This window comes from Gymnogyps californianus, chromosome 26, assembly GCF_018139145.2.
Source record: "Gymnogyps californianus isolate 813 chromosome 26, ASM1813914v2, whole genome shotgun sequence".
Lineage (NCBI taxonomy): Eukaryota > Metazoa > Chordata > Aves > Accipitriformes > Cathartidae > Gymnogyps > Gymnogyps californianus.
Window position 1 is genome coordinate 624,698 of NC_059496.1, and position 24,615 is coordinate 649,312.

The 24,615-nt window shown below is 49.8% G+C and overlaps 1 protein-coding gene across 1 annotated transcript; it reads left to right on the plus strand.

Annotated features, from left to right (window-relative positions):
• The first annotated feature begins 8,426 nt into the window (after positions 1-8,426).
• Positions 8,427-9,374, plus strand: LOC127026030 (olfactory receptor 49-like). Its single transcript, XM_050911144.1, has one exon. The coding sequence runs from the start codon at positions 8,427-8,429 to the stop codon at positions 9,372-9,374; it is 948 nt and encodes a 315-aa protein (XP_050767101.1).
• The last annotated feature ends 15,241 nt before the right edge of the window (positions 9,375-24,615 follow it).

Consider the following 24,615-nt stretch of genomic DNA (forward strand, 5'->3'; position numbering starts at 1 on the left):
CGTAGTGGCTTTAAACTGAAAGAGGGTAGATTTAGGTTAGATGTAAGGAAGAAGTTCTTCACTGGGAGGGTTGTGAGGCACTGGAACAGGTTGCCCAGAGAGGTTGTGGATGCCCCCTCCCTGGAAGTGTTCAAGGCCAGGTTGGATGGGTGCTTTGAGCAACCTGGTCTAGTGGAAGGTGTCCCTGCCCCTGGCAGGGGGGTTGGAACTAGGTGATCACTAAGGTCCCTTCCAACCCAAACCATTCTATCATTCTATAATTCTTCCAAGTCTTCAGCAAAACAGACATCAGGAGATCCTTCTGTTTTATCTCCCCTCAGGCCTACTTCTCTGCTTTGCTTCATGGACTCAGTTCAACTCCTCTTGAAGTTTGGGGGATGTCAGAGGCCTGAGGGAATTAACCCAAATGACCCTGATCAGCCTTAGCTGAGGCCTCCGTCCACAGTCATGGGCCTAGGAGCTCTAGGCGTTAAGTCCCTACCCTACCCTATGCTGTAGGAGTACTGGTCTCCAGATCAGCCTCTGACTCTCCCATGCCCATGCCCATGCCCATGCCCATGCTCTTGTCTGGCCACGGAGCCCTTTGATCTGGACCTCAACTGCAGACTGTCTTCCTGGCTTGATCTTGGCACTGCCTTATCACTGTGGGCCTGCTTGGTGATCACTGGACCTGAACCGCATCCTAGTCAATGGATTGACTTCCTGGCTTGACTGCAGGCCACCATCCCCAGGCCTGTCCTGCTTGCCTTGCTCAGCTACTGTGGGGCTGGGGCCTGGCTGGAGAGGCACCTGTGCTGCCAGCCATGGTGTCTCCCTCGGCTCCCAGCTTGTCTTCCTGTAGGGAGTAGCTCTGCTCTTGTTGCTTCCTGACAGAGGAGTTCTCCTCTGTCCAAGTATAGACATCTTTATTACAATACCTGCTCCTGACCTCATCGTCTAGCCTCACAGCAGGAAGAAAATATCCCCAAATACCCCCAAAGGTATTCAGGAAGTATAACTTATCCCACTTAATGTGGACAGCTGAAATCACTCTAGAATCATCTGTTTCTCTCCATGGACCATCTTTCTACCTCCAGATGAACACATGGTCCTCTTGGCCAATGGAAGAAAGATTAGAAAGGAGGTGACTTATCAGAGGTGCTGTGCACAGATGAATCCAAAAGCAATAGTCTAAATGAAGGTCAAAATCTTAGGTCTGAACTTAAACTATAGTAAGATCTAAGCTCACATCTAATCTCTGATTTAGGCATCTGATCTGAGGCCTTTTTCTGTGGCCAGTGGAGAGAGAGCTGTTAAGTGGTGAGCATATAGTCACCCACCTTTGGACGTGATCAGTCACAAAAGGGAAATTTTTCTCTTCCCATGGGTAGCAGAAGGAACCAAGAGGAGTGGCTCAGAGAAGGTGTTTTGGGAGAGGTTTATCTCAGATAGTTGTAAATGTCTGCACAGAAGCCATTGGCAATGAGTCAGTCTCATAAATCAAAAGACGAAGGTACTTTCAAGGTAAAACTTCTCTGAGCTGACTGAAGCTGGTTTTGGCTTCAGTTCACTGGCAACCCACGGAACATGTACTAGCCTCCTGGCTGTACAAAAGAAAGAAGATTTTGAAGTGGATGAGAATAGTTCTTTGTTCATTTAATGAAGTGCTCAAAGTGAACTTGGATGCTTCTTTTCTTTATTTATGTGCATTTTCAATTCAGTCACTAAAAAAATAATGAAATCCATTATTCATCCAGCTCAAGTGCCAGGGAGGTGGATAGGTACTTAGGGGATTCTTATCCACAGAAGAAAGTGTGGTCTTTATTGTCCACATCCATTACAGGGAGGAGACCCTGGTCCTCAGGCCATGCTACTCATAGTGCATAACTCCTATGTCTCCTGGGTCTCATCTGGCCTATGAGGATTCCCTTGCTACAGGAAAGACATTGAGGTGCTGGAGCGCCTCCAAAGAAGAGCAACGAAGCTGGTGAAGGGTCTAGAGCACAAGTCTTCTGAGGAGCGGCTGAGGGAACTGGGGTTGTCTAGTCTGGAGAAAAGGAGGCTTCAGGGGAGACCTTATCGCTCTCTACAACTACCTGAAAGGAGGTTGTAGTGAGGTGGGGGTCGGTCTCTTCTCCCAAGTAGCAAGCGATAGGACGAGAGGAAATGGCCTCAAGTTGCGCCAGAGGAGGTTTAGTTTGGATATTAGGAAAAATTTCTTCACCGAAAGGGTTGTCAAGCATTGGAACGGGCTGCCCAGGGAAGTGGTTGAGTCACCATCCCTAGAGGTATGTAAAAGACGTGTAGATGGGGCGCTTAGGGACCTGGTTTAGTGGTGAACTTGGTAGTGTTAGGTTTACGGTTGGGCTCAATGATCTTCAGGGTCTTTTCCAACCTAAATGGTTCTATAATCCTATGATCATTTCAGAAGCATCTCTTCTACACACCCACAGAGCCATTGCAATGGTCTCCTTCCAATTTCCCTTGAAGCCTTCTCTTGACTAGGATGCCTACAGTACCATAATCTCTATGTTACTTGTAATACTGGAATTAAGACATTCCAATAAGTTCCTGATGCTTGTAGTCATGGAAAACTCCTTTTGAGTCTGAAGGAAAACAGACTCACCAACGAAGTTGTTTGGCAACAAAACAGGAAAAAGAGAGGAAAGGGAAAAAGGGGCCATCTGAGTGTAAACAGGTTTCTGGTCAGTAGGCTTCTCTGACGGGGCCCTGCACTTGGTCACTAGCCTGTGTCCTGTGTTCTCATTAGAGCCTATTTCCAACTACCTCCGGCGCGGGTGCATTCTCTGTTCTCAGTGGGCATCTGTGAATGGCAGTGAACTTCAAGCTAGACTCACCGGTGAGTAGGTTACGAGGTCTGTGTTGCAGCAAGTGGAGCAGGGCCGCAAACATCCTGGACTCCAATGCCCGGGTGCATGCACAGGGGAGACCAGGAGCATCTGAGTCCAGGTGCTGGATAGAATGAGTGCCTAAGGCACACCTGGGTCTTCTCCTAGAGAGACTGATGGGCTGGAGAAGGCTTACTGGCTTCCTCCTTCCCACTGGCAGCACAAGACTCACAGGGTCCTGCTCACCATAGGCCTCAACGCTGCAAGAGCTGAGGAACTTGCGGAGGAACAGCATGGTGCAACTTGGCAAAACGGGCTCTAAGTCCTTGCCAGGCCTGGCTCTCCAGACTGTACCTGCACAGGTTGATCAGGATACACTTCTGCAGCTGCCACCGGCACTGGGTGGGCACAAGTGAGGACCCTCAGCTCCCTTCAGTCAGGGGAGCAGTCTCTGGAAGCAAGCCGTGTTGTAGAGGAAGAAGGTGGCCAAGGTGTCTGGGAGTCACTGTCAGAACCCAAGTGTGAAAGGAAAAATGCTCTTGATTTTGGCAGAAAGAAAAGTTCATCTGGAGTCGAAGTGTGGGTCAGATCTTAACTCGATCTTAACTAGTTCCCTCAGCCACTCCTCATAAGACTTGTGCTCTAGACCCTCCAGCAGCTTCATCGCTCTTCTTTGGACACACTCTGGCACCTCAATGTCTTTCTTGCAGTGAGAGGCCCAAAAATGAACACTGTATTCGAGGTGCAGCCTCACCAGTGCCGAGTACAGGGGGACAGTCACTTCCCCAGTCCTGCTGGCCACACTATTTCTGGTACAAGCCAGGATGCTATTGGCCTTCTTGGCCACCTGGGCACACTGCTGGCTCATCTTCAGCCAGCTGTCAACCAACAGCCCCAGGTCCTTTTCCACCAGGCAGCTTTCCAGCCACTCTTCCCCAAGCCCGCAGCATTGCATGGGGTTGTTGTGACCCAAGTGCAGGACGCAGCACTTAGCCTGGTTGAATCTCATACAATTGGCCTCAGCCCATCAATGCGTCCTCTGTAGAGCCTTTCTACCCTCAAGCAGATCAACACTCCCACCCAGCTTGCTGTCATCTGCAAACTTACTGAGGGTGCACTCGATCCCCTCGTCCAGATCATTGACAAAGTTATTAAACATGACTGGACTCGATACTGAGCCTTGGGGAACAACCCTTGTGACTGGCCGCCAACACTGGATTGAAGTCCGTTCACCACAACTCTTTGGGCCCGGCCAGCCAGCCAGTTTGTTACCCAGTGAAGAGTGCACCCATCCAAGCCATGAGCAGCCAGTTTCTCCAGGAGAATGCTGTGGGAAACAATGTCAAAGGCTTTACTAAAGTCCAGGTAAACAACATCCACAGCCTTTCCCTCTGCCACTAAGCAGGTCACCTTGTCATAGAAGGAGATCAGGTTAGTCAAGCAGGACCTGCCTTTCATAAAGCCATGATGACTGGGCCTGATTGCCTCATTGTCCTGTACATGTTGTGTGATGGCACTCAAGATGATCTGCTCCATAACCTTCCCTGGCATCGAGGTCAGCCTGACAGACCTGTAGTTCCCCGGATCCTCCTTCTGGCTTTTCTTGTAGATGGGCATCTGTACTGGTTTTGGCTGGGATAGAGTTAAAATTCTTCATAGGAGCTTGTACAGGGCTATGTTTTGGATTTGTGCTGGAAACAGTGTTGATAATACAGGGATGTTTTAGTTATTGCTGAGCAGTGCTTACACAGAGTCAAGGCCTTTTCTGCTTCTCACACTGCCCCACCAGCGAGTAGGCTGGAGGTGCACAAGAAGTTGGGAGGGGACGCAGCTGGGACAGCTGGCCCCAATTGCTCAAAGGAATATTCCATACCATATGATGTCATGCTCAGCAATAAAACTAGGGGGGAGGTTGGTGGGGGTGCTGCTGCTGGGGGACTGGCTGGGCATCTGTCAGCTGGTAGCGAGCAATTGTTCTCATTTGCATCACTTGTTTTTCTTGGGTTTTATTTTCTTCTCTCTTTGTTGTATTTTTCTCTTTTCCTTAGAATTCTTTTTAAAAATTTCTTTTCAATTATTAAACTGTTTTTATCTCAACCCATAAGCTTCTTTCTCACTTTTACCCTTCCGATTCTCCTCTCATCCCAGAGCGGGGGAGTGAGCGAGCGGCCGTGTGGTGCTTAGTTGCTGGCCAGGGTTAAAGCATGACACCTGCCAATGGTTTGAGTGGAGAAACATTGCTCAGAGGATCTTCTCAATTTGTATTGGCATAGTTTATGTCTCTACTTCTGCCCCTCCATCTTTTTTTCTGCCTCTGCCTATTCTTTGAAGACCTCTCCAGGGGAAAGATTAATTGAGTTATGGAATTACACATGTTAGAAGAGTCTCCTTTGCAAGGGTCCTTGCAACAGTGTCTTCAACTGGATCAGGTGAGACTCCCCTTACAACTGTTCTATGGAATTCTTATAATCCAGCTGGCCTGTTGTCCTGCATGTCCTCTCTGGCATGTGCAAGCATCAGAAGTAATGACAGTTTACTCAGTTGTATTCAGTTTTGCAGCAGGAACTGCTACAGGGATCTGTGAAACAGTCAGATTCTCCCCCCAGGATGTTAATCACCACATTTATGCACAGGAATTGGTCTAGGCACAGCAGGATCTGCATTCTCTAGGACTGTCTGGAATTCCCACCTGGAGAGGTCCCACACCAGTCAGTCCAACAGTTAATTTTGAAGGTGACTCGTTCTGGCTAATTTTGGAGGTGGTTAATTTTGAAAGTGGTTGACTGAAGCCAATCGCTTCGTTTCAAGTCAATCCACTGTCTCAGACCAGTGTCTTCTCTCGTCGATGCGGATGATGAGATGGGAGAGTCCCTGCACCACCCAGGGGATTAATGACTTAAGAGCTCTGGTTGCACACTGGCACAGGCCTGACAGCCAGCTACACCACCATTCCAAATGTAACGTAATTCGCACAGCTTTTGCCAGAAATATCGGTTCTTAGCTGGCAGTCCAGAACACCCATGCAAACCAGCAAGGCTGGAGAGGCATTGATTGTGTCTGAAGATAAGTGGGCTGGATCAATATTTCTTTCATGTCATTGAGTAAAAAGAGAGAGAAAAGCAGAATCCCTACAGAATGCAGTTCCGGTCTCCCATTTCAAGAAGGAAGAGCAAGCCTAAGAAAAGGGAAGGGAAGGCTGACAAAGGTAACAAGGTGAATTTCACCAAGCACAATATTGGTTACCCTTGTCACACCTTCAACTGACCGGCTGCCAAAATGGATCCCCACAACCATACCATAGCAAGAATATTTTTCCTGAAGGCCTTTTCAGTCATTCAAGAGTTGAAGATCCTCCTTCTCACACTGCTGCTGGTGATTTATCTGCTCGCTGTCATGGGGAATGCAGTCACCATTGCCATTGTTTGGCTCCACCACTAGTCCCACACCCCCATGGCTCTTTGGTTCACTTTGGTCATTCCCCCTAGCATGTTTGTCAGTCTCGTGTTGGAGATTAAGATACCACTCTGTCCTTACGAACTCCTGGTTGTGCTCCATGCTCATCTTTAGCTGCTGGGGAATGGCATCTCTATCCATGCTCAGCCCCACCATCTTGTATACCATTAGACCCTCTGTGCCCAATGTAGAGATTGCTTCTTCTGCGGCATCATCCCTTTGCTGATAGCAGCCAGCATGGGCACCAGCTCCTATGAAACATGAGCATTGCTCTCTCCTCCGCTGTGCTGCTGAGCTCCTTCACACTGTCTTCTGTGCTTTATGCCTGCATTATGCGCATCATCCTGAGGATAACCTCTGTGCAAAGCCACAATAAGGCCTTCTTCACCTGCATATCCTTCACCTGCATATCCTATATTTCTTCACTCACTATCGCAAATGCTAGCGGCATGTTTGACCATGTGAGGCCTGAAGAGAAGCTGCTTTGTTGTAAGCTGTCTGCAAATGTGCAGGTTCCTCTAAGGAAGTGCATTCAGGAGAAGAATAGTTTTAGATAATGTAGGTGTCAGCCAACAGAGTCAGAAGACACAACCCTTTGAGTGTTTGAACTGACCCAGACAATAGAAACTGGGACTGCCACCTCTGATTCACTGATTCACTGTGCTCCTACTGCTGTAGGTGACTGAGCTTGAGCTTTTGCTCAAATACAGCCAGCGGCTTAGTCTCAGAAAGTTTTCCGGACGAACCCAGTGCAGAGATTCCCCTATGCCAGACTAGAGGCAAAGAACAAGCCGGGCATTTGGGATCTAAGACTAGCCTGAGCCCCAAGCTAAAATGTCAATGCAAACATGGAGCACTGCCCTATACGGAACTTCCCATTTGACTCCTTGTGTAAGTGCTACCCATTGTGCCCTGGGACAGAGCCTGAGGGGACAACACAGTCTGTGGAGAAGCTTTGTTTCACTCCTTCAAACCCTCCCTCTCCTCCCCTCCCTCTCCTCCCCTTGCATTTGGAATCATCCTGGGTCTGGAGCCATCTGCTCTGCTCCTTTCTAGGTCTACAAACAAATGTAAAGATGAAGGGAAAAACATCAGTCTTTATTGCATAGAGTCTTCTTGTGCTTCCTTCTGTTAGATAAGTATTTTCATGTTAAAAAATAATAATAAATCAGAGATTTGAGACTTGAATAGTGAGTTTCATCTACTTTGCTGCAGGTGCCTGTGAGAACTTGTTTTCCCAAGGCTCCCTCTGCAGTCAGTGGAGACAAGAGAAAACGCTAGAGGCTGGGTCCTCCCAACCTATAACTGGCATGCAAAAGAAAGGTTACAAATCTCTTCCAGACACTCTTCTCTTGCTCTGCCTTTAGGTCAGGACATTTGATAGTCATAGCAATGAGCAGCTGTTTCGAAACAACGGCATTTCAGTGCAGACGGATGTCAGATGAGACTGTGTGGAACCGTAATAAATTTCAGTCATTATTTCGAGTACTAAAGAAGGCAAGTTATACTTGGTCCCTCTTCTACCCCCTCCCCCTTTTCTGAAGAAACAGAGAGCAAGAAGCTGTGGAAGAAAGCAGGGCATTACAGAAGAGATATTTGACATTACTTCTTTTGAAATCAACAGATTCTCAGGGATTCCTAGTCCAAAAAGGCAAGTACTGAAAAGTAGAAAGAATAGCTTTCAACATACATGTTTGGTTTGATTTGATTTGATTTGATTTGATTTGATTTGATTTGATTTGATGTGGTGGTTTAGCATTTGTGCAATAGAAGAGATGAGTTTGGCACAGAGGTGTGACAGATGTTTGCAACAGGTCTGAGTGAATTTGGAATTTCCCAGGAATGGGGTGAAATAGCTAACAGCCTCTTTAAAATCTTCTGTCCTGGAGAAAGAATCCTTTGTGAGTGTTTGAAAAAGGTGGAAAGAAGACAGGAAATGCTCTGAGGACTCTAACTGAAATGTACAACATAAAAATCAGGGTGTGAGCAATGCTTGAAGGACTCTCTCTCTCTGTGTTATATAGGAAGATTGCGGGAAAGGAAAGAAGCAGAAAAGGAAGGACAGAACTTTTCATCCAGACTGTGAAATTATCACACTTGCTTTTTGCCATGTTCCTGTCTCGGCAGGATGAACTGAAATTCAGCATGGGAGCAGAAAATGAAACTGCAGTTACTGAGTTCATCCTAGAGGGTTTCTCGGGGCTTGATCAAAGCCTACAGCTCTTTCTCTCTCTGGTCCTTCTGCTCATATACCTGACAACAGTGATGGGGAACGCAACCATCATCTTCCTCGTGTGTGTGGATCACCGCCTGCAAACCCCCATGTACTTTTTCATCAGCAATCTGTCGTTCCTGGAAATCTGGTTTACATCCTCCACAAGCATCAAATTGTTTGTGATCCTGAGTTCTGGTAAGAGAACAATCTCACTAAGCAGCTGCTTTGCCCAATCCTATTTCTATTTTGCCCTGGGCGGTACAGAGCTTGTTCTACTTGTTGTCATGTCCTTTGACTGTTATGTTGCCATCTGCCAGCCTTTGCATTATGCTGCCATCATGAAGCCTCAGCTCTGCATCCACCTGGTTGTTGCCGCTTGGGTCATAGGCATCACACTCTCGAGTTACTATCTGGTCCTCCTCTACAAGCTGACTTTCTGTGGCTCAAACAAGATCCACCATTTTTTTTGTGACAACTCGCCCTTATTCAAATTGTCCTGCTCTGACACCAGCCTGCTTTGGAAAATAGACTCTGTTTTATCATCATTGGTCATACTGGGTTCCTTATGTTTAACTCTGGCATTTTACATGGGCATCCTTTTCTGTATTCTACACCTTCCAGCAGCCTCTGGGAGGAAAAAAGCTTTTACTACCTGTTCTTCCCATCTCATCACCTTGGCCATTGGATATGGGAGCTGCATTGCTCTCTATGTGCGTCCTTCAGAAGATGTTTCCTTGGAGACAAACAGAGTTGTAGCTTTGCTGAACACTGTCCTGTACCCGTTCTTAAATCCGTTCATCTACAGTCTTAGAAACAAGACTGTGATACTGGCCCTAAACAAAGCCATTGCCCATGCAACAAAGCAGCTTTTCCCCTAATCCTGGTGCATTTCTAGACAGCAATTCCAATGGTCTGCTCTCATATGTTAAGCAACACCAATGCATATGTATGTAACCTCCAAATACAGATGCCTCAGGAGATTTATGTTCTTGTTGGATTGTGTTAGGTTAAGCGATAAGAAGCTCATCTGCACACACAAAGAAGGCACTGACAATGGCAGGAGGAGTAACTCAGTTAATACCCTGCCCCAGCTGCTCCCAGGCCCATCACAGGAGAGCCACCAGCTCATCAAGAGCCCATCTCCACAACCTGAGAAGAGCACAGAGGCACAGTGGCAGGTGGGAACCCAAATTACAGGCTCCTGAGGAATGAACACCTTGTCCCAGCTCCTTCCAGGGCTGCCCTGGGAGAGCCATCAGCCCCGTTGTCCAGGTGTGAAAAAGAAATGCTTCCTAACGTCCAGTCTAAACCTCCCATGGCGCAGCTTTGAACCATTCCCACGCGTCCTGTCCCTGGATGCCAGGGAGAAGAGATCAACACCTCCCTCTCCACTTCCCCTCCTCAGGAAGCTGTAGAGAGCAATGAGGTCGCCCCTCAGCCTCCTTTTCTCCAAACTAGACAAGCCCAGTGTCCTCAGCCGATCCTCACAGGACATTCCTTCCAGCCCTTTCACCAGCTTGGTTGCCCTCCTCTGGACACATTCAAGTATCTTAACATCCTTTCAAAATGGTGGGCCCAGAACTGCACACAGGACTCAAGGTGAGGCCGCACCAATGCTGAATCCAGCGGGATAATCACCTCTTTTGACCGGCTGGTTATACTGTGTTTGGTGCACCCCAGGATGCAGTTTGCCCTCTTGGCTGCCAGGGCACGCTGCTGACTCCTATCGAGCATGCTGTCGACCCGCACCCCCAGATCCCTTTCCGCAGGGCTGCTTTCCAGCCACTCCTTTCCCAGCCCATACTTGTGCCTGGCATTATTTCCTCCCAGGTGCAGAATCGGGCATTTGTTCTTGCTAAACATGGTGAGAGTTGCCTCCTCTGGGTCATGCATACAGCTGTTAAACTGCACAGGGCCCAGCAGAGTTTCCTGTGCTGCCCCATCATGCCCCAGTATGTCCCAGTGGTCTCCAGGTAGGGTATGACCCCTTCACCATTGCACTCTCAGCCTGATCCTCCAACTGGTGTTTTACCTATCTGTTTGTCTGCCCTTCCAGACTGTAATGGCCTAACTTGGGTACAAGAATATCGAGGGAGGCCATGTCAAAAATCTTGCTGAAGTTGTGGTGAACAACAGCCGCTATTCTCCCCTCCTGCACAAATGCCAGTACTTCCTCGTGAAGGCAGTCAGATTGGTGAGGCAGGATTTACCCTTTGAAAGTTCATGCTGACTGCTTTTGGACACCTTCTTCTCTTTAAAGGTCCCAGAAATGTCACCCAAGAGATATCGATGGCTTAGTCCTCACCAAGATGAGCTTGTACAGCCTGTGGATCCCTGGGTGGCACTTTTGGCCTCTTTCAAAGATGGGTGCAACATTTGCCTGTCCTCACTCACAAGACACCTCTACCAGTCCCATGACCTTTCAAAAGCGATATTCCACAGAAATATCGATCTTTCCCTGTGACTTCATTACCACTATTCTGCCTGTGATACGCTGTGTTTAATTTCTCTGATCTTTCACATACTTTCCCCTGTCCTGATACGATGACCATTTCTGAAGTCATCTTTTCAGTAGACTGTCTAGACAAAGGCCCTTTCCATTATTCTCCAGTTTTCTCCTCCCTTTACTCTTTGTTCATTCAGATACCTCTCACCTGTGCTGCTGCTTTGAGCTTCAGGGAGTTAAAGCTTGCCTGACTTTCAGTAGTCTAGTTGTCTCTTTAGCCAATTCTTTCCTTATGTTTATATCTGCTGTTTTGTGTCTGTCTGTGTAGAACGTTTCTCATAAGATCATCCCTTGTAGAAAGGCAACCTCAGTAGAGATATCCTGTACTTAGCATATGCTTCAGGAGTGTATTTTATTGTTTAGGAAACTTTATCATGCTTTACTTTGCTTTGCTTGCAAACAGGAAAAATGCTTCTGTGCCTGTGTGCAGCCAGTTCTCTAAGGAAAGCAGGTGGGAGATGGGGCAATGGAGCTGTAACATTCAGCTCCCAGAGTTCAGAGAAGTCTGATGGAAGGCAAAGTGAAACAAGTCCCAGGTGGCCAATGACAGAAATGGGGAGGCTGGGGAGGTGAGGAGCAAGGTTGTCCATACAGTGTCAGACCTCAAGGGACTGCTTTTCCTGCCTGCCCAGACCTCCTGAGGAGACACTCTGCATCAATATCGATTGGAGAATGCTGCTTTCACCTCTTCTCTAAACTGAAATTAATAAAATAGAATGTTTAAAAAATGTATTTTTTATTGGGTGCACTTTGAAATCTTCCTCTTTAACCCTACTATGAAATGATTCCAATTAGCTGTACAGGTCTTGAAGACCTGAAGAAAATTACAGGAAGACAAATAGCTCATTAGGCTTTTCTGTATTTTAATGAGCCCCATGGTGTACTTGGCCCTGAGTCCATGAACCTCCAATGATGAGAGGAGACTGAACAAACCTCTCAAGAAGTCAAAGCCAGAAGAAAAACCTTGAAGCATTGATTGGTCCCACTGAGGGCCATTACTGGCAAAGCCTCCCCATGGACTCGTTAGAGCAGATAACTGGAGGCTGTGCTTGCAGGTAGGCAAAGACACTGTGCAGGTGGCTGTAATGCTGAGAAAACCCTTGCTTTGTTTTATGAAGCAGAAAGGCCAAACCCTGACCCCCAGGCCCTGGGAAGGCAGATCCAGTCCCTCACGAGTGGCTCAGGGCTCTTCTTGGGGGCAGTGGGATGTGAGGACGAGCAATGCCAAGTGTAGAAAAACTGTGCAACACTTCCCAGCCTCCCCAAGAAGGGGGTGAGGAAGAAACAAAGTCCAGAGCCTCAAAATAAAGTTTCTCCTGGTAGGCCTTGGTAGCAGAGGCGACTGCCATGGGCAAGAGGACAAAGACCTCAGCCCTGTTGGGCTTCGGGGGAGGGTTTGGTGTTCTGCTGAGGGCGTCTGGTTAGTGTTAGGGTATGGGCTTGCTTTGTGGATTAGGGTTTGGTGTAGGGCTGAGGTGAGGGTTAGGGTCAAGGCTAGCATTTTAATGTTAGGGATAGAAGCTAGGAATGAGAGTGAGTAATAGGGTGAGAGTAAGAGTTTATGGGTTTGGGCTTTGGTTTAGAGGTAAGGTTTGAGGGTAGGGATTAGAGTAGTGGATTCCTGTCAGGGTGAAGGGTAGAGTTTAGGGGTAGGATTAGGGCTTAAGGTTCCTGGTTAGAAACAGGGTAAAGGCCTAACATGAATGTTTTCACAGTCAGTGTTGCAGTGGCATCAAAATTACCTGAACACATCTTTCCTCTTCAAAATCTTTCCTCTCTGTTGGCCAAACCCCTCTTCCCTCCCCCAAATCTCCCATCTCTCTCGTCCCAGCTACCCTTGACCTCCCCAAATCTTTCATCTTGTTGGGGACAATATTGTAATGGCTTTCAAGAGTGCAAGTATCTTTCTCCGCACTGCTGGCCAGTCAGGAGTGACCTCACAGCCAAGCACGTGCTGCTGTGCTGTAGAGGTTCCTGCTCAGCCTGTCCAGCAGTGCTGGAGGCAGGTGATGCCCTCCACCACCCCTGAGGTACTCTGCCTGCATACCAGCTCATGCTCCAGAAGGGCTCCCATATGTCCTGGGACACAGGGGTGCTTCAGCTACCCCAGGGCAGTGGCCACCCCTGTGTGGATAACTGAATCAAGCCCTGAATGTAGATTTTCCGAAAAAACGTGTAACTTCGGCATAAAAGAACTCAATGTAATAGCTGAAAAAGTCTTCCTTTCCAGCATTGCTAGGTTTTTAATGAACTTTTTCATTATTTTGTTCATAGTTTTTTTATTAGCAGCACCAAGGGTATGTACTAGCAAGCTGATTATGCTCTCCTGCTCTATGGAAAGAGTTTTATGCAGCCACTTAGCACAATACATTTTGTTACCAATGGTTCAAACGGAGAAACATTGCTCAGAGGAACTGCTGTATTTATATTGGCAATTTTTCTCTCTCTCCTTCTGCCTCTCTGTCTTTTCTCCTTCCTCTGCCTATTCTACCTTCAATCAACTCTCCAAAGGAAAGACTCATTGCATGACAGAATAACTCAGGTTGGAAGGGACTTGAATACTGTCTTCTCTGACTCTCCTGCTCGAGGCAGGTTGAAGTAGATGAGGTAGCTAAAAGGCTCCCCCCAGCTTGCCATCATCCACAGAGGAGCTGAAGGTGAGCTCCATCCCATCATACAGGGAGATAATAAAGATGTTCCACAGTGTTGGCCGAAGTGCTGGTCACTCAGGGATGTTGCTAGTGACTGGTTGGCAGGAAGACTCCATACCCCGAGAACATCTGGGCCTGATCATCCAGCTAAACTCCTCTAGCCTCTTCTTCCTGTTGCCTTCTGTTGCCTCCTGTTGCTTCTTCACCTCCTCTGCCTTCTCCTCCTCCTGTTGCCTCCTGTTGTCTCCTCCTCCGGTGTTCTCCTATTTCCTCCTTTTGCCTCCTCCTCCTCTTTCCTCCTTCTCCTCCCCCTCTTCTTGTTGCCTTCTGTTGCCTCCTGTTGCCTCTTCCTCCTCCTCCTTTTATTGCCTCCTGGTTCCTTCTGTTGCCGCCTTCTCCTCTTGCCTCCTCCTCCTGATTCCTCCTATTGCCTCTCCCTCAAGTTGCCTCCGGTTTTTTCTTGTTGTGTCTCCCTTCACCTCCCGTTGCCTCCTGTTGCCTCTTCCTGCTCTCTCTCCTGTTGGTTCCTCTTTCCTCCTGTTGCTTCCTTTCCCTCATCCTGCTCTTGCCTCCATTTTCCTCCTCCTCCTCTTGCCTCCTGTTTACTCCTCCTCTTGTTGCCTCTTGTTGTCTCCTGTTGCCTCCTACTCCATTTGCATCCTCTTGCCTCCTCCTCCTCCTCCTCCTCCTCTTCCCTCCTGCTGACTCCTTTCCTCCTCTTGCTTCCTCATCTACCTCCTCCTGTTGGTTTCTCTTGCCACTTGTTGCCTCCTCCTTCTCTTGTCTCCCGTCTTTCTGTTGCCTCCTCCTCCTGTTGCCTCCTTCTCCTGTTGCTTCCTGTTGTCTACTCCTCCTGTTTCCTTCTGTTGCCTCCTCCTCCTCCTCCTGTTGTCCCTTGTTCCCTCCTCCTCCTCCTCCTCTTTTGCCCTCCTCCTCCTATTCCCTCGTGTGGACTCCTGTTTCTTCCTCCTCTTCCTGTTGCCTCTGGATCCCTCTTGTTGCCTTTTCCTCCTACTCATTTTGTCTCCTCTTTCCTTCTGTTGCCTCCTATGGCTTCTTCCTCCTCCTCCTCCTCCTTTTGGCTCCTGTTTCTTTCTCTTGCATCGTCCTCCTTCTGTTGCCTTCTCTTTCATCCTGTTGTATCTCTTTCATCTTGTTGTGTCTTGTTGACTACTCCTTCTCCTCCTCCTCTTGCCTCCTGTTACTCCCTCTGTCCTCCTTTTCCTCCTCTTTCTCCTTCTTCTGTTTCCTTCCATTGCATCCTCCTCCTCTTGTTGCATCCTGATCTCCTGTGTCCTCCTCCTCCTCCTCTTCTCTCCTGTTGCCCTTTCTTGCCTCCTCTTGCCTCCTGTTTCCTCCTCCTATTGCTGCCTGTGGTTGCCCCCTCCTCCACTTGCCTCCTCTTGCCTCCTCTTGCCTCCTCTTGCCTCCTTTTGCCCCCTGTTGCTTCATCCTCCTCCCGTTCTCTCCTGTTGCATCCGGTTGCCACTTCCTCCTCTTCCTCCTCTTAATGTTGACTCCTCCTACCTCCTGTTGCCTCCTCATCCTCCCATTTCTTCTTCCTCCTCTTCCTCCTCTTCTTCCTCCTCTTTCTGTTGCCTCCTGTTTCCTCCTGTTGAATCATCCTCCTGTTACCTCTTCTTGCTTCCTGTTGCTTCCTCCTTTTCCTCCTCCTCTTGCCTCCACTTGACTCTTGCTACTTCTTCCTCCTGTTGCCTCCTGTTGCCTCCTGTTCCTCATGTTGCCTTTTTGTCCTCATGCTCTTGTGGCATCCTGTTGCCTTTTTTTCCCTCTTTTTCCTCCTCCTCCCTCTCCTCCTCCTCCCGTTACCTCCTCCTGTTGCCTCCTCCTTTTGTTGCCTTCTCCTCTCCCTCCTCCTTCTCCTCCTGTTACCTCCTCCTCATCTTCTTCCTCTTCCTGTCTCCTTCTCCTCCTCTTGTTCTTAGTGCCTTCTCCCGTCCTCTTCTGTAGGGATGGTTCACGGACTCTGGTGCGGGTAAAACCAAAAGGCCTTTATTGTTTACAAATTTGTACTTATATAGATTTATTAGCTGTCCACGTGCTCAGGCTTGTTCCATGATTAGTTAATACCTTCTGTTCATGCGCTGCGGCTAAGCTTCTGATTGGTGCTGTCGAGCAAGACACACGTCTTCTGGCTTCGGTCTCTTATCTGTTTTCCAAGTTATTTCAGTCTTCAGCTTCTTTTCTGCACACCTGCTTTATCACTTATTTACTCCCTTATTCTATGTCTTTCAAGGCTATGTCTAATTGCTCAAGGCTGCTCGCAAAACTCCCTACGGATTCCCACACTCTTCCTTTTGCCTTCTCTTCCTGGTGCTTGCTACACCTTCTTCTCCTCCTGTTTCCTCCTCCTCTTTTTCCTGTTGCTTATATTCTTCCTCCTCCTCTTTGGGTTGTTTATGGTCTTCCTGTTCCTCCTCCTCCTCCTGCTCTTTGGCTTTCTTCCTTTTTTCCCCCCTCTTCATTCTTCTCTTTTCCTCGCCTCCTCTTTTGGTTTCTTCCTGGTCCTGTTTCTCTTCCTTCCTGCTCTTCCTTCTGTTTACACTTCTGCTGTTGCTGTTCTTGTTCATCCAACTCCTTCTCCTCCTTTTACTCCTCCTTTTTATCCTTCTCACCTTTGTCTTCGTTGTTCTTTTTCTTCCTGTCCTCTTCTTCTTTTTCATCTTCCTCCTAGTTCTCCTTTTCTTCCTTCTGATCATCCTCCTCTTCCTCCTCTTCCATCATCTGTTTTTCCTCCTCCTCCTCCTGATCCTCTTCTTTCTCCTTTTCCTCTTCTTCCTTTTCCTCCTGTTCTTCCCTTTCCTCCTCCTGTTCCTCTTCTTTGTGGTTCTCTTCTGCCTCCTTTTCCTCTTCCTGTTTCTCCTCCTCTTTCTCCCTCTCAACCTCCTCTTTCTCTTTTTCCTCATGTTCCTGCTCATCCTCTTCCTCTTTCTCCTCCACTACTTTTTTCTCATTCTCTACCTTCTCCTGCTTTTTTTATCCTCCTGTTTGTTTTCCTCCAATTGTTCCTCCTCCTTCTCTTGTTCATTTTCCTCAGAATCACAGCATGGCTGAGGTTGGAAGGGACCTCTGGAGATCATCTGGTCCAACTTCCATGCTCAAGCAGGGCCACCTAGAGCTGGTTTCCCAGGACCGTGTCCAGACAGCTTTTGAATATCTCTAAGGGATGGACACCCCGCAACTTCCCTGGGCAACCTGTGCCAGTGCTTAGTCACCTTCACAATGAAAAAGTGTTTCCTGATGTTCAAAGGGTACCTCCTGTGCTTCAGTTTGTGCCCATTGTCTCTTTTCTTGTCCCTGGGCACCACCAAAAGGAGGCTCCATCCTCTATGCACCCTCCCATCCCATTTTTATACACATTATTAAGATCCCCTCTGAGCCTTCTCTTCTCCAGGCTAAACTGTCTCAGCTCTCTCAGCCTTTTCTCACATGTGAGCTGCTTCAGTCCCTTCATCAACTTTGTGACCCTGTGCTGGACTGCCTACATTATGCCCATGCCTCTCACCACATCTCCCTGATCCAAACAAGATCGTGGCCCTGCAACTGCACACAGATCCATAATTGCTCATGTTTATTCTCCGTACTGTGTGCATTAGTGTGCAAGCACTTTAGAGAGGCACGCCAACATGTGGAGTTCCCAGAGGGGGTTTGGGGGATTTCTCCATCACGGTGCTTTGTAGGCAGCTCCTTGCTCATATGCAAGTGCTGGAGGTGACCCTGCTTAAGCCCTGTCTTGTTGATTTTGTGATCCCTCCCACCACATCAGCCCATGCAATTTGTTTCACGATGTCGCCTGTCACTCCCTCACTGGGCTGCTGGTTACTCTCTCCCTCCCCCATCATTCTTCGTTTAAAGCCCCCATTATGAGGGCAGCCATCCTGGCCCATTTTCTCCCACTATTTCATGGTCACTACAGCCAAGGCTCACACTCGTTTTCACATCCCTAATCAGCACTCCCTCTTTTGCAAAGATCAGATTGAGGTGAGCATCACCTTTGGTTGCCCACTTGGCATCGGTGCAAAGAGGTTTTACCAAGAGACCCCAGACACCTGCTGGACAGTAGGCATCCTGCTCTGCTTCCCTTCCAGTGAGTGTCAGGGTCTCTCAAGGCCCTAATGAGACCTGACGTCATTGATCTGGAGACTTCCTTGAGTTGCTTACATGAGGCTTTGTCCAATTCCTTACCCTGATTGCAGTTGCTTTGTCTCCCACCGTGATATCACACCAGCAGGTCTCTTCTCTGACCCTCACCCACAAGGGCTCACCCAACCTATTCCACATCCCATAGAGAAGCTCCATACACACGAGAAGCTCCTGCACACAGAGGACATTCCCCTCCTGATCATTCCAGCCCGTCTCTCCTGAGAAGCCTGTATGCACCATTGCAGCACCACTAGCAGTGTGAGCTGTCCCACCACTCCTCCCCATCGATTCCACTGATGGCAAAACTCTGTGATGGCACGTGGGACTCCAGCTCCTCCTGCCTGTACCCCAGGCTGAGGGCATTGGTACGCCTTTGGGCTGCATCACCTCAGCTAGGGAACTGGGAACACGCTCAGGCTTCTCACAGGCCAACACAGTACCGAGTGCCCAAGACCCAGGAGGTGCAAATGCTCTGCTTGAGACCAGAGCCACGCTGGGGTGGATGGCAGATGGCAAAGTAAAGGCACAGAAAGAGGAAACGCTGCTCTCCCCAAGGCCAGAGAGAAACTGGCCGGGGATGTGCACCCTGGCAGGAGAGGGCTTTGCCATCCGTGGGATCTCTGCAGCCCCTGAGGGCCTGTGGTGGATGCCAAGCTGATCTCAAGGAAGGACAGTTGCTGCTGAAAATGTCCTTGAGTGTGGACATCCTGTGATCCAGGAACACTGTGACAATCCTTGGACTGTTCCTTGAGGGTATCATCAAGAGGGTGAGTAAAGGACTGTTGAAAGAAGAACCAGCAGAGTTTAGGAGTAGGCAAACGAGTGGAGATCCCGACGTGATGTCCTTCCTGTTCATGAACTGCCCTGCATCTACTGGATGGAGGTGGGTCTGACCTTGCCTCACTCCAGTGGCGAGAGAGTGGCTGGCCAAAAGAAACTGAATCTGTCTGAGATGCCATCTGGGGTGTCAGTCACCCACCCTCTCTGGACAGGGATGCCTTTCCTGTAGCTCCTGTGCTGTCCTGACCAGCCACACGCAGTTGTGCTCTACAGCCCTGGCATCTTCTGTAGCACTACAGGCCTGTGTTTGGCCAGTGAGTAGCTGCCCTGGATTTAGTTAGGCAATGTCGGGATGTCCGTGAGACAACTGCAGTTATAGTCAACAGCAATCGAGTATATACAGCTGATGGAGAAATAACATTTTAAAAAAGGACTGAGCTATCCCTAGGGCACATGAATCCATTTGACCAGCTGCCTCCCTCAACAGGCTGTCCTGAACATCATGAGTAGGGAAAAGTGCAGTTTTCCTCAAGGTGGGCATCTGCTGTTGGCCAAAGGAATTCCCCACCAGCCTTCAAGGTGATGCCCCCAGATGCTGTTCTTTCTCTATGAACTGCTCCGTTGTTAGAGTTTGCGCTTGCCTGCACTTATCTTGGACCACCTCTGATACTTCCACTGTCACCAGGTGTATGCATCTGAGAAGCTCACTCCTGGCCTCCATCTCCATTAATTTGCATGGGAGCTGAGAAAAGGAGCTCACATGCAGATGCCTATTTTCTAAAATCACAGAAAGGCACACCTGAACTGAGGCAAGAGGAATCCCAGCTCCTGAGGGTTTGTGGCAGGCATGGGAGAGAGCTGAGTCTCCTTCCAGCCCCACGACTACAGACCCAGGATGAGATGCCTCGCTTGACTTAGTGGAATCCTTTCTCTCACCAGGGGTAAAGGAGATTCCTCCCTGCCACTGTCTGCGTATGCTGCTAATGCTGGGACACGGAAAGGTGACTCTCATGCCCAACTCTTTTCCGAATAGGAGAAATGCCACTGCTGGAAAGAAGTGTCTCTCCCCAGCTGAGGGAGGGAACATCAGGGATTGCTTCAGCCTGTTTCACAGCAGGTTCCCCTGGAGCTCCAGGGACACCTTGAGGGAGCCCAGAGGGGGCAGAGAAAGTGCTGCCTTGGGCTGGTCCTCTGCTGCTGAGCTGGGCCAGGCTCCTGGGACAGAGGGAGCTCACGGCAAGTGGGCAGCACTGCAGAGAGACAGCTCTGCCCCAGAGTGGCTCCTCTGCAAAGCGCAGCAGGGCTGAGGGCACTGCCTGCAGGCACCGAGGGGAGAGGAGCAAGGCAGAGAGAGGTTAGAGGCAATCTGTGGTGGGAGGATGCTGAGAGCTCACGGGGAGAGAAATCTTCACAGTCCTTAACACGGTATGTTTCTGGCTGCAGGGCAAATCAGCTGCAGTTCCTGGAGGGATCTCTTAAAGCTGGCACATCGCACAGCCTGTGGGATCTTTCAGGAGGATTCTGACAGCGTCTCTAGTGGAGAAGAGGAGGACGTGCTGCAGAGCAGGGCTTCCCTGCTGCACCGTCAGAGGACAGGGTATGACTGCTGCCTTCTCTCAGGGACAGCTGCAGGAGTGTGAAACCAGGTGTGCAGCCATGGGTGCCCAGGGCTGTTCTTCAGAGCAGGGTCCCTTCGCCCCAGGGCGCTGTGTGCTGGGGCAGGGACTCTGCTGCCTGCCAGGGTCTGCACTCAGCCTGCCCAGGAGATCCGCACAGCACTGCAGGGAGAAGCTGTGGGTAGAAGGAGCAACCCCCGGCAGGGCAGGGCAAGGTCCTTGTGCTGTCGAGAGGGTGCTGCATGGGTCAGGGCTGCTCACAGCTCCAGATCATCCTCAGGACTTTTCAAGACGGACATCAAGGCAGGGGTTACCTCAAAAGAAAGGTGTCTGCCCTTTGAGTTTTCTCCTCTTCGCTGGCTGAGTGGGCAGCGGGACATTTCTGGGGGGACTTTTTGCCTGGAAGGTAAAAGCAGGCACTACTGTAAAGATAAGGAGCTTTCCTGAATCTGTGTTTCCCTTTCCAGCTCTGGAGGCTACAGATAACACCAGCATCACCTTTCAAGTTTCATCAGGGTTTTTCAGCTACTCTTTAGTCCCTGCACTCAGGGAGAGGCTGCAGGGAAGAGATGGGAGCACAGGGGCTGGAGTGAGGTCTGTGAGCACTGACAGGCAGGTGACATGGAGCCCAGGAAACAGCTCCCGGCAGGGACACCTCCAGGCAGCAGAGACACGAGCAGGGAGAGAGGGAACTGCTAAGGGAAACCCTGTTGCCGGGAAGGTCTGGGCACCTCCTGGCCACCCCCTGCAGTGCAGATGCCTTCCTTGAGCAACCCCCCTCATCTCTCGTCCGTCACCCAGCACAGCTCTCGGCCCTCATTGCTGTGGGGTCTAGGGCGGGAGTCTCCTCCTTGTCCACTTGACCCGCAGAAGAGGTGACAGGCATCTCTGCTGCCACATGCCCATTTCCCACTGACCATCAATGAGGCTGAGGGATACTGTCCTGCGTTATCACCGTCTGGGAGGTATTGTGCAGAGTTGCATAAAGGGAAAATCATTCCCGAGCACCAGTCTGTCTCTCTCCTTGCTTCTCTTGGCTGCTCTTGGCATTGCTGTCAGGCTCTCTGGAAATGGGAGTTTCAGCTGCAGAGTCACTGATCTTGTGGGTGTGTCCATGGGAAGAAGGGTCCCAGCTTTCCTCTGACCTGGGGGGCTGTGGGCAGTGCAGTCAGTGGAGCTAGGGAATGAGCTGACTCTCCCTTAATTAGATGCCATGCTTAGGACATTTGGCTGTCTCCTTGGGGTGTCCTTCCAAGCTGTGAGCTGCCCTCTAGAATGCAAATCTTTCTCATAGCATCTGTGGGTTATCTGAAAGCCTCACGGAGAAGCGCAGGGATGCTACAATGGAGGAAATGCTGTTGGGTTGCTGAAACGAGCATAAATGTGTGTCCTGGGCTAGAAGTGGGGTGCTGCGATCTTGAGAAAGGGTAAGACATCTGCTTGTCTGCAGTGGATCTTTCTGCTCTCAGCAGTGTCTGATTTTTTTCAGGGTAACATGGGAGTGAGATCCTACTCCATCTCATGAAGGAGTAAGCACAGGGCAGCTGGGAACAAAACGCAGAGACAGACCAGCTCCTCTCACTCTGCACGAAGCCACAGGCAATCGTCTTGCCTCGCAGGGCTCACTCCGTTCTCCCTGAGTGTGGCAGAAATGCTGAGGGTTTCTGACTTCCAAGAACAGTCCACAGGTGAGATGGAGCAATGCTTTAAAAATAACCTCTCAAACTGCCTGCTGTCATACCCATTCCTTAGCACTGGGAGTGCAGATACTGACAAGCTCTATTGTGTTAGGAGCAGTTTAACCTGGAAAAATTCAAACACCAGGACTGGCCCCTGCCCCCACTGTTCCCATGAACCCACTGCTGCAGAGCAGGGCTGACTCCTTGGCAGCCACTGGGCAAAGGCCCTGCTCCCCACGGCACACTCAGCCAGCACTAACCAGAGCTCGAGCCACAGAGCTGAAGGTCTCCTAGAAAACAAAAAGGGTGGGTGTGTAGCTGAGGGGTGGGGGTGGGTCCATGAAGGGGACTCCAAGAGAAATGGCTTTGCTTTTGCTCAGAGAAGTCTGCCCTAACTTGTCACTGTCTCTTCCTCCTTCGACAGTGCCCCACGCTCAGAGAAAGCTGATGTCCAATGGCAGCTCCATCACCGAGTTCCTCCTCCTGGCATTCGCAGACACACGGGAGCTGCAGCTCTTGCACTTCTGGCTCTTCCTGGGCATCTACCTGGCTGCCCTCCTGGGCAATGGCCTCATCATCACCGCCATAGCCTGCGACCACCGCCTCTACACCCCCATGTACTTCTTCCTTCTCAACCTCTCCCTCCTTGAGCTGGGCTCTATCTCCACCACTCTCCCCAAAGCCAGGGCCAATTCCCTCTGGGACACCAGGGCCATCTCCTACTTGGGATGTGCTGCACAGGTCTTTTTCTTTCTCTTCTTGATGGTAGGGGAGTATTGTCTTCTCACTGTCATGGCCTATGACCACTACGTTGCCATCTGCAAACCCCTACACTATGGGACCCTCCTGGGCAGCAGAGCTTGTGTCCACATGGCAGCAGCTGCCTGGGGCAGTGGGTTTCTCTATGCTGTGCTGCACACTGTCAATACATTTTCAATACCTATCTGCCAAGGCAATGCACTGAATCAGTTCTTCTGTGAAATCCCCCAGATCCTCAAGCTCTCCTGCTCACACTCCTACCTCAGGAAAGCTGGGCTGCTTCTCTTTGGTTTTCCTTTATCTTCAGGGTGCTTTGTTTTCATTCTGCTGTCCTATGTGCAGATCTTCAGGGCTGTGCTGAGGATCCCGTCTAAGCACGGACAGCACAAAGCCTTTTCCATGTGCCTTCCTCACATGGCTGTGGTCTCCCTGGTTTTGATCACTGCCATGTTTGCGTACCTGAAGCCCCCCTCCATCTTTTCACCAGCTCTGGACCTGGTGCTGGCAGTGCTGTACTCGGTGGTACCTCCAGCAGTGAACCCCCTCATCTACAGCATGAGGAACAAGGAGCTCAAAGACACCCTGAAGAAACTGATTCAATTATTCTTCTGTCAGCAGCAGTAAGCTGCACGTGTCTCTTCACAAGTGATTTCCAATGTACCTCAGGAACCTCCTGTGCTTTGGGCATTTTATCTGTGATAACCAAGTTTATCCAGGAATGTCTGCATCCACACCACTTCTCCAGGGGCATGAACCCAGCCTGTCTGACCCAGAGGCCTTTGTACTTGTGTCTGGCACTACGGTACAGCTGGCCTCCTGTCTCACATCTCTGCAATAAAAGGGTGTTTCCTCAGGGCCAGTGTCTGGAGGTTGGGCTCTTCTTCCAAAGCTGAAGTGAAGGACAGGCTGCAGAAACTTCCACTTACAAAGCTGTACTGCTGTGCTCAAGTTCTCCGTGGGCTGAGGGGTGGAGGACATGGGGCCATGTGTTGGGGAACAGGCCTGGGCTGAGCCTTCACATGTACATGCCCAGTGCCCCGGGACGTGATCCCTGAATGATCAGCAGGGATCTGCCTGGGATTGTCTCCTTGTAGGTTTTGGGCACCACCACCCACTTGCCCTGCAGAGCAGCACAGCCAGCTCAGGGCCCTGCAGGGAGCACAGGGAGGGGAAGTAACGGCTGGCTAGGCCAGCATGGACACACTGCCCTGGGGAAAGGCTCTCTGGGGATGGGGAATTCCCTGGAGAAGAAGAAAGAAGCAACTCTGTGCTTACGGGGGGAAGAAATTACAAAGAGAAACTTCTTTCTGCATGCAGCAGCTTGGGGCAGGCTGTTCTGTCGCAGGGGCAGCAGGAGGAGCCTGAGGAGCCCCTGGGCCAGGAGTCTTGTGCTGCAGAGACATTTCCTCCTTGCCTTGCTTTTTGTTCATTCAGATACTTCCCAAGTATCTGGTTGCTGCTTTGACCTTCAGGAAATTAGAAACTTGCCCCATCTTTCACAAGTCAGATGAACTCCTTAATCAGTTCCTTCATTGTGTTTATAGCTATCCCTTCCTATCTCTCTGTCGAAAACAGTTCTTGTACAGCTAGCGCTGTCAGCCATCTCTACCACAGGATGTCCTACACTGTCCCACGCTTGCTCCTCTTTCCCTGCAGGCTGTCGACACACTATCCTAACTTCCCCACCTTGCTCTCACCCTCGCATGTTCCTACCTGTACTGATGCCTTTGAAACACAAAGCCATTGGCTCATCACAGACACACCCCCCTTACTACCCTGGTGACCTGTTGCACCATGGCACTCCCCTTCAAGTGACATCTCATTTTTCTTCATGCCCAGCCTCAGACGCTCAAATTTTTCCTTTCTCATGCTCTTTCCTCTACACAGGAATCCATTTCACAACTCATGTGATTCAGCCCCTTAAGTCCGTCTTGGCAGACGTCCTCTCAACCTTCTCCAGTTCC

Coding starts and splice junctions, on each gene's coding strand:
- LOC127026030 (XM_050911144.1), top strand. CDS start 8,427: ATGGGAGCAGAAAATGAAACTGCAGTTACTGAGTTCATCCTAGAGGGT.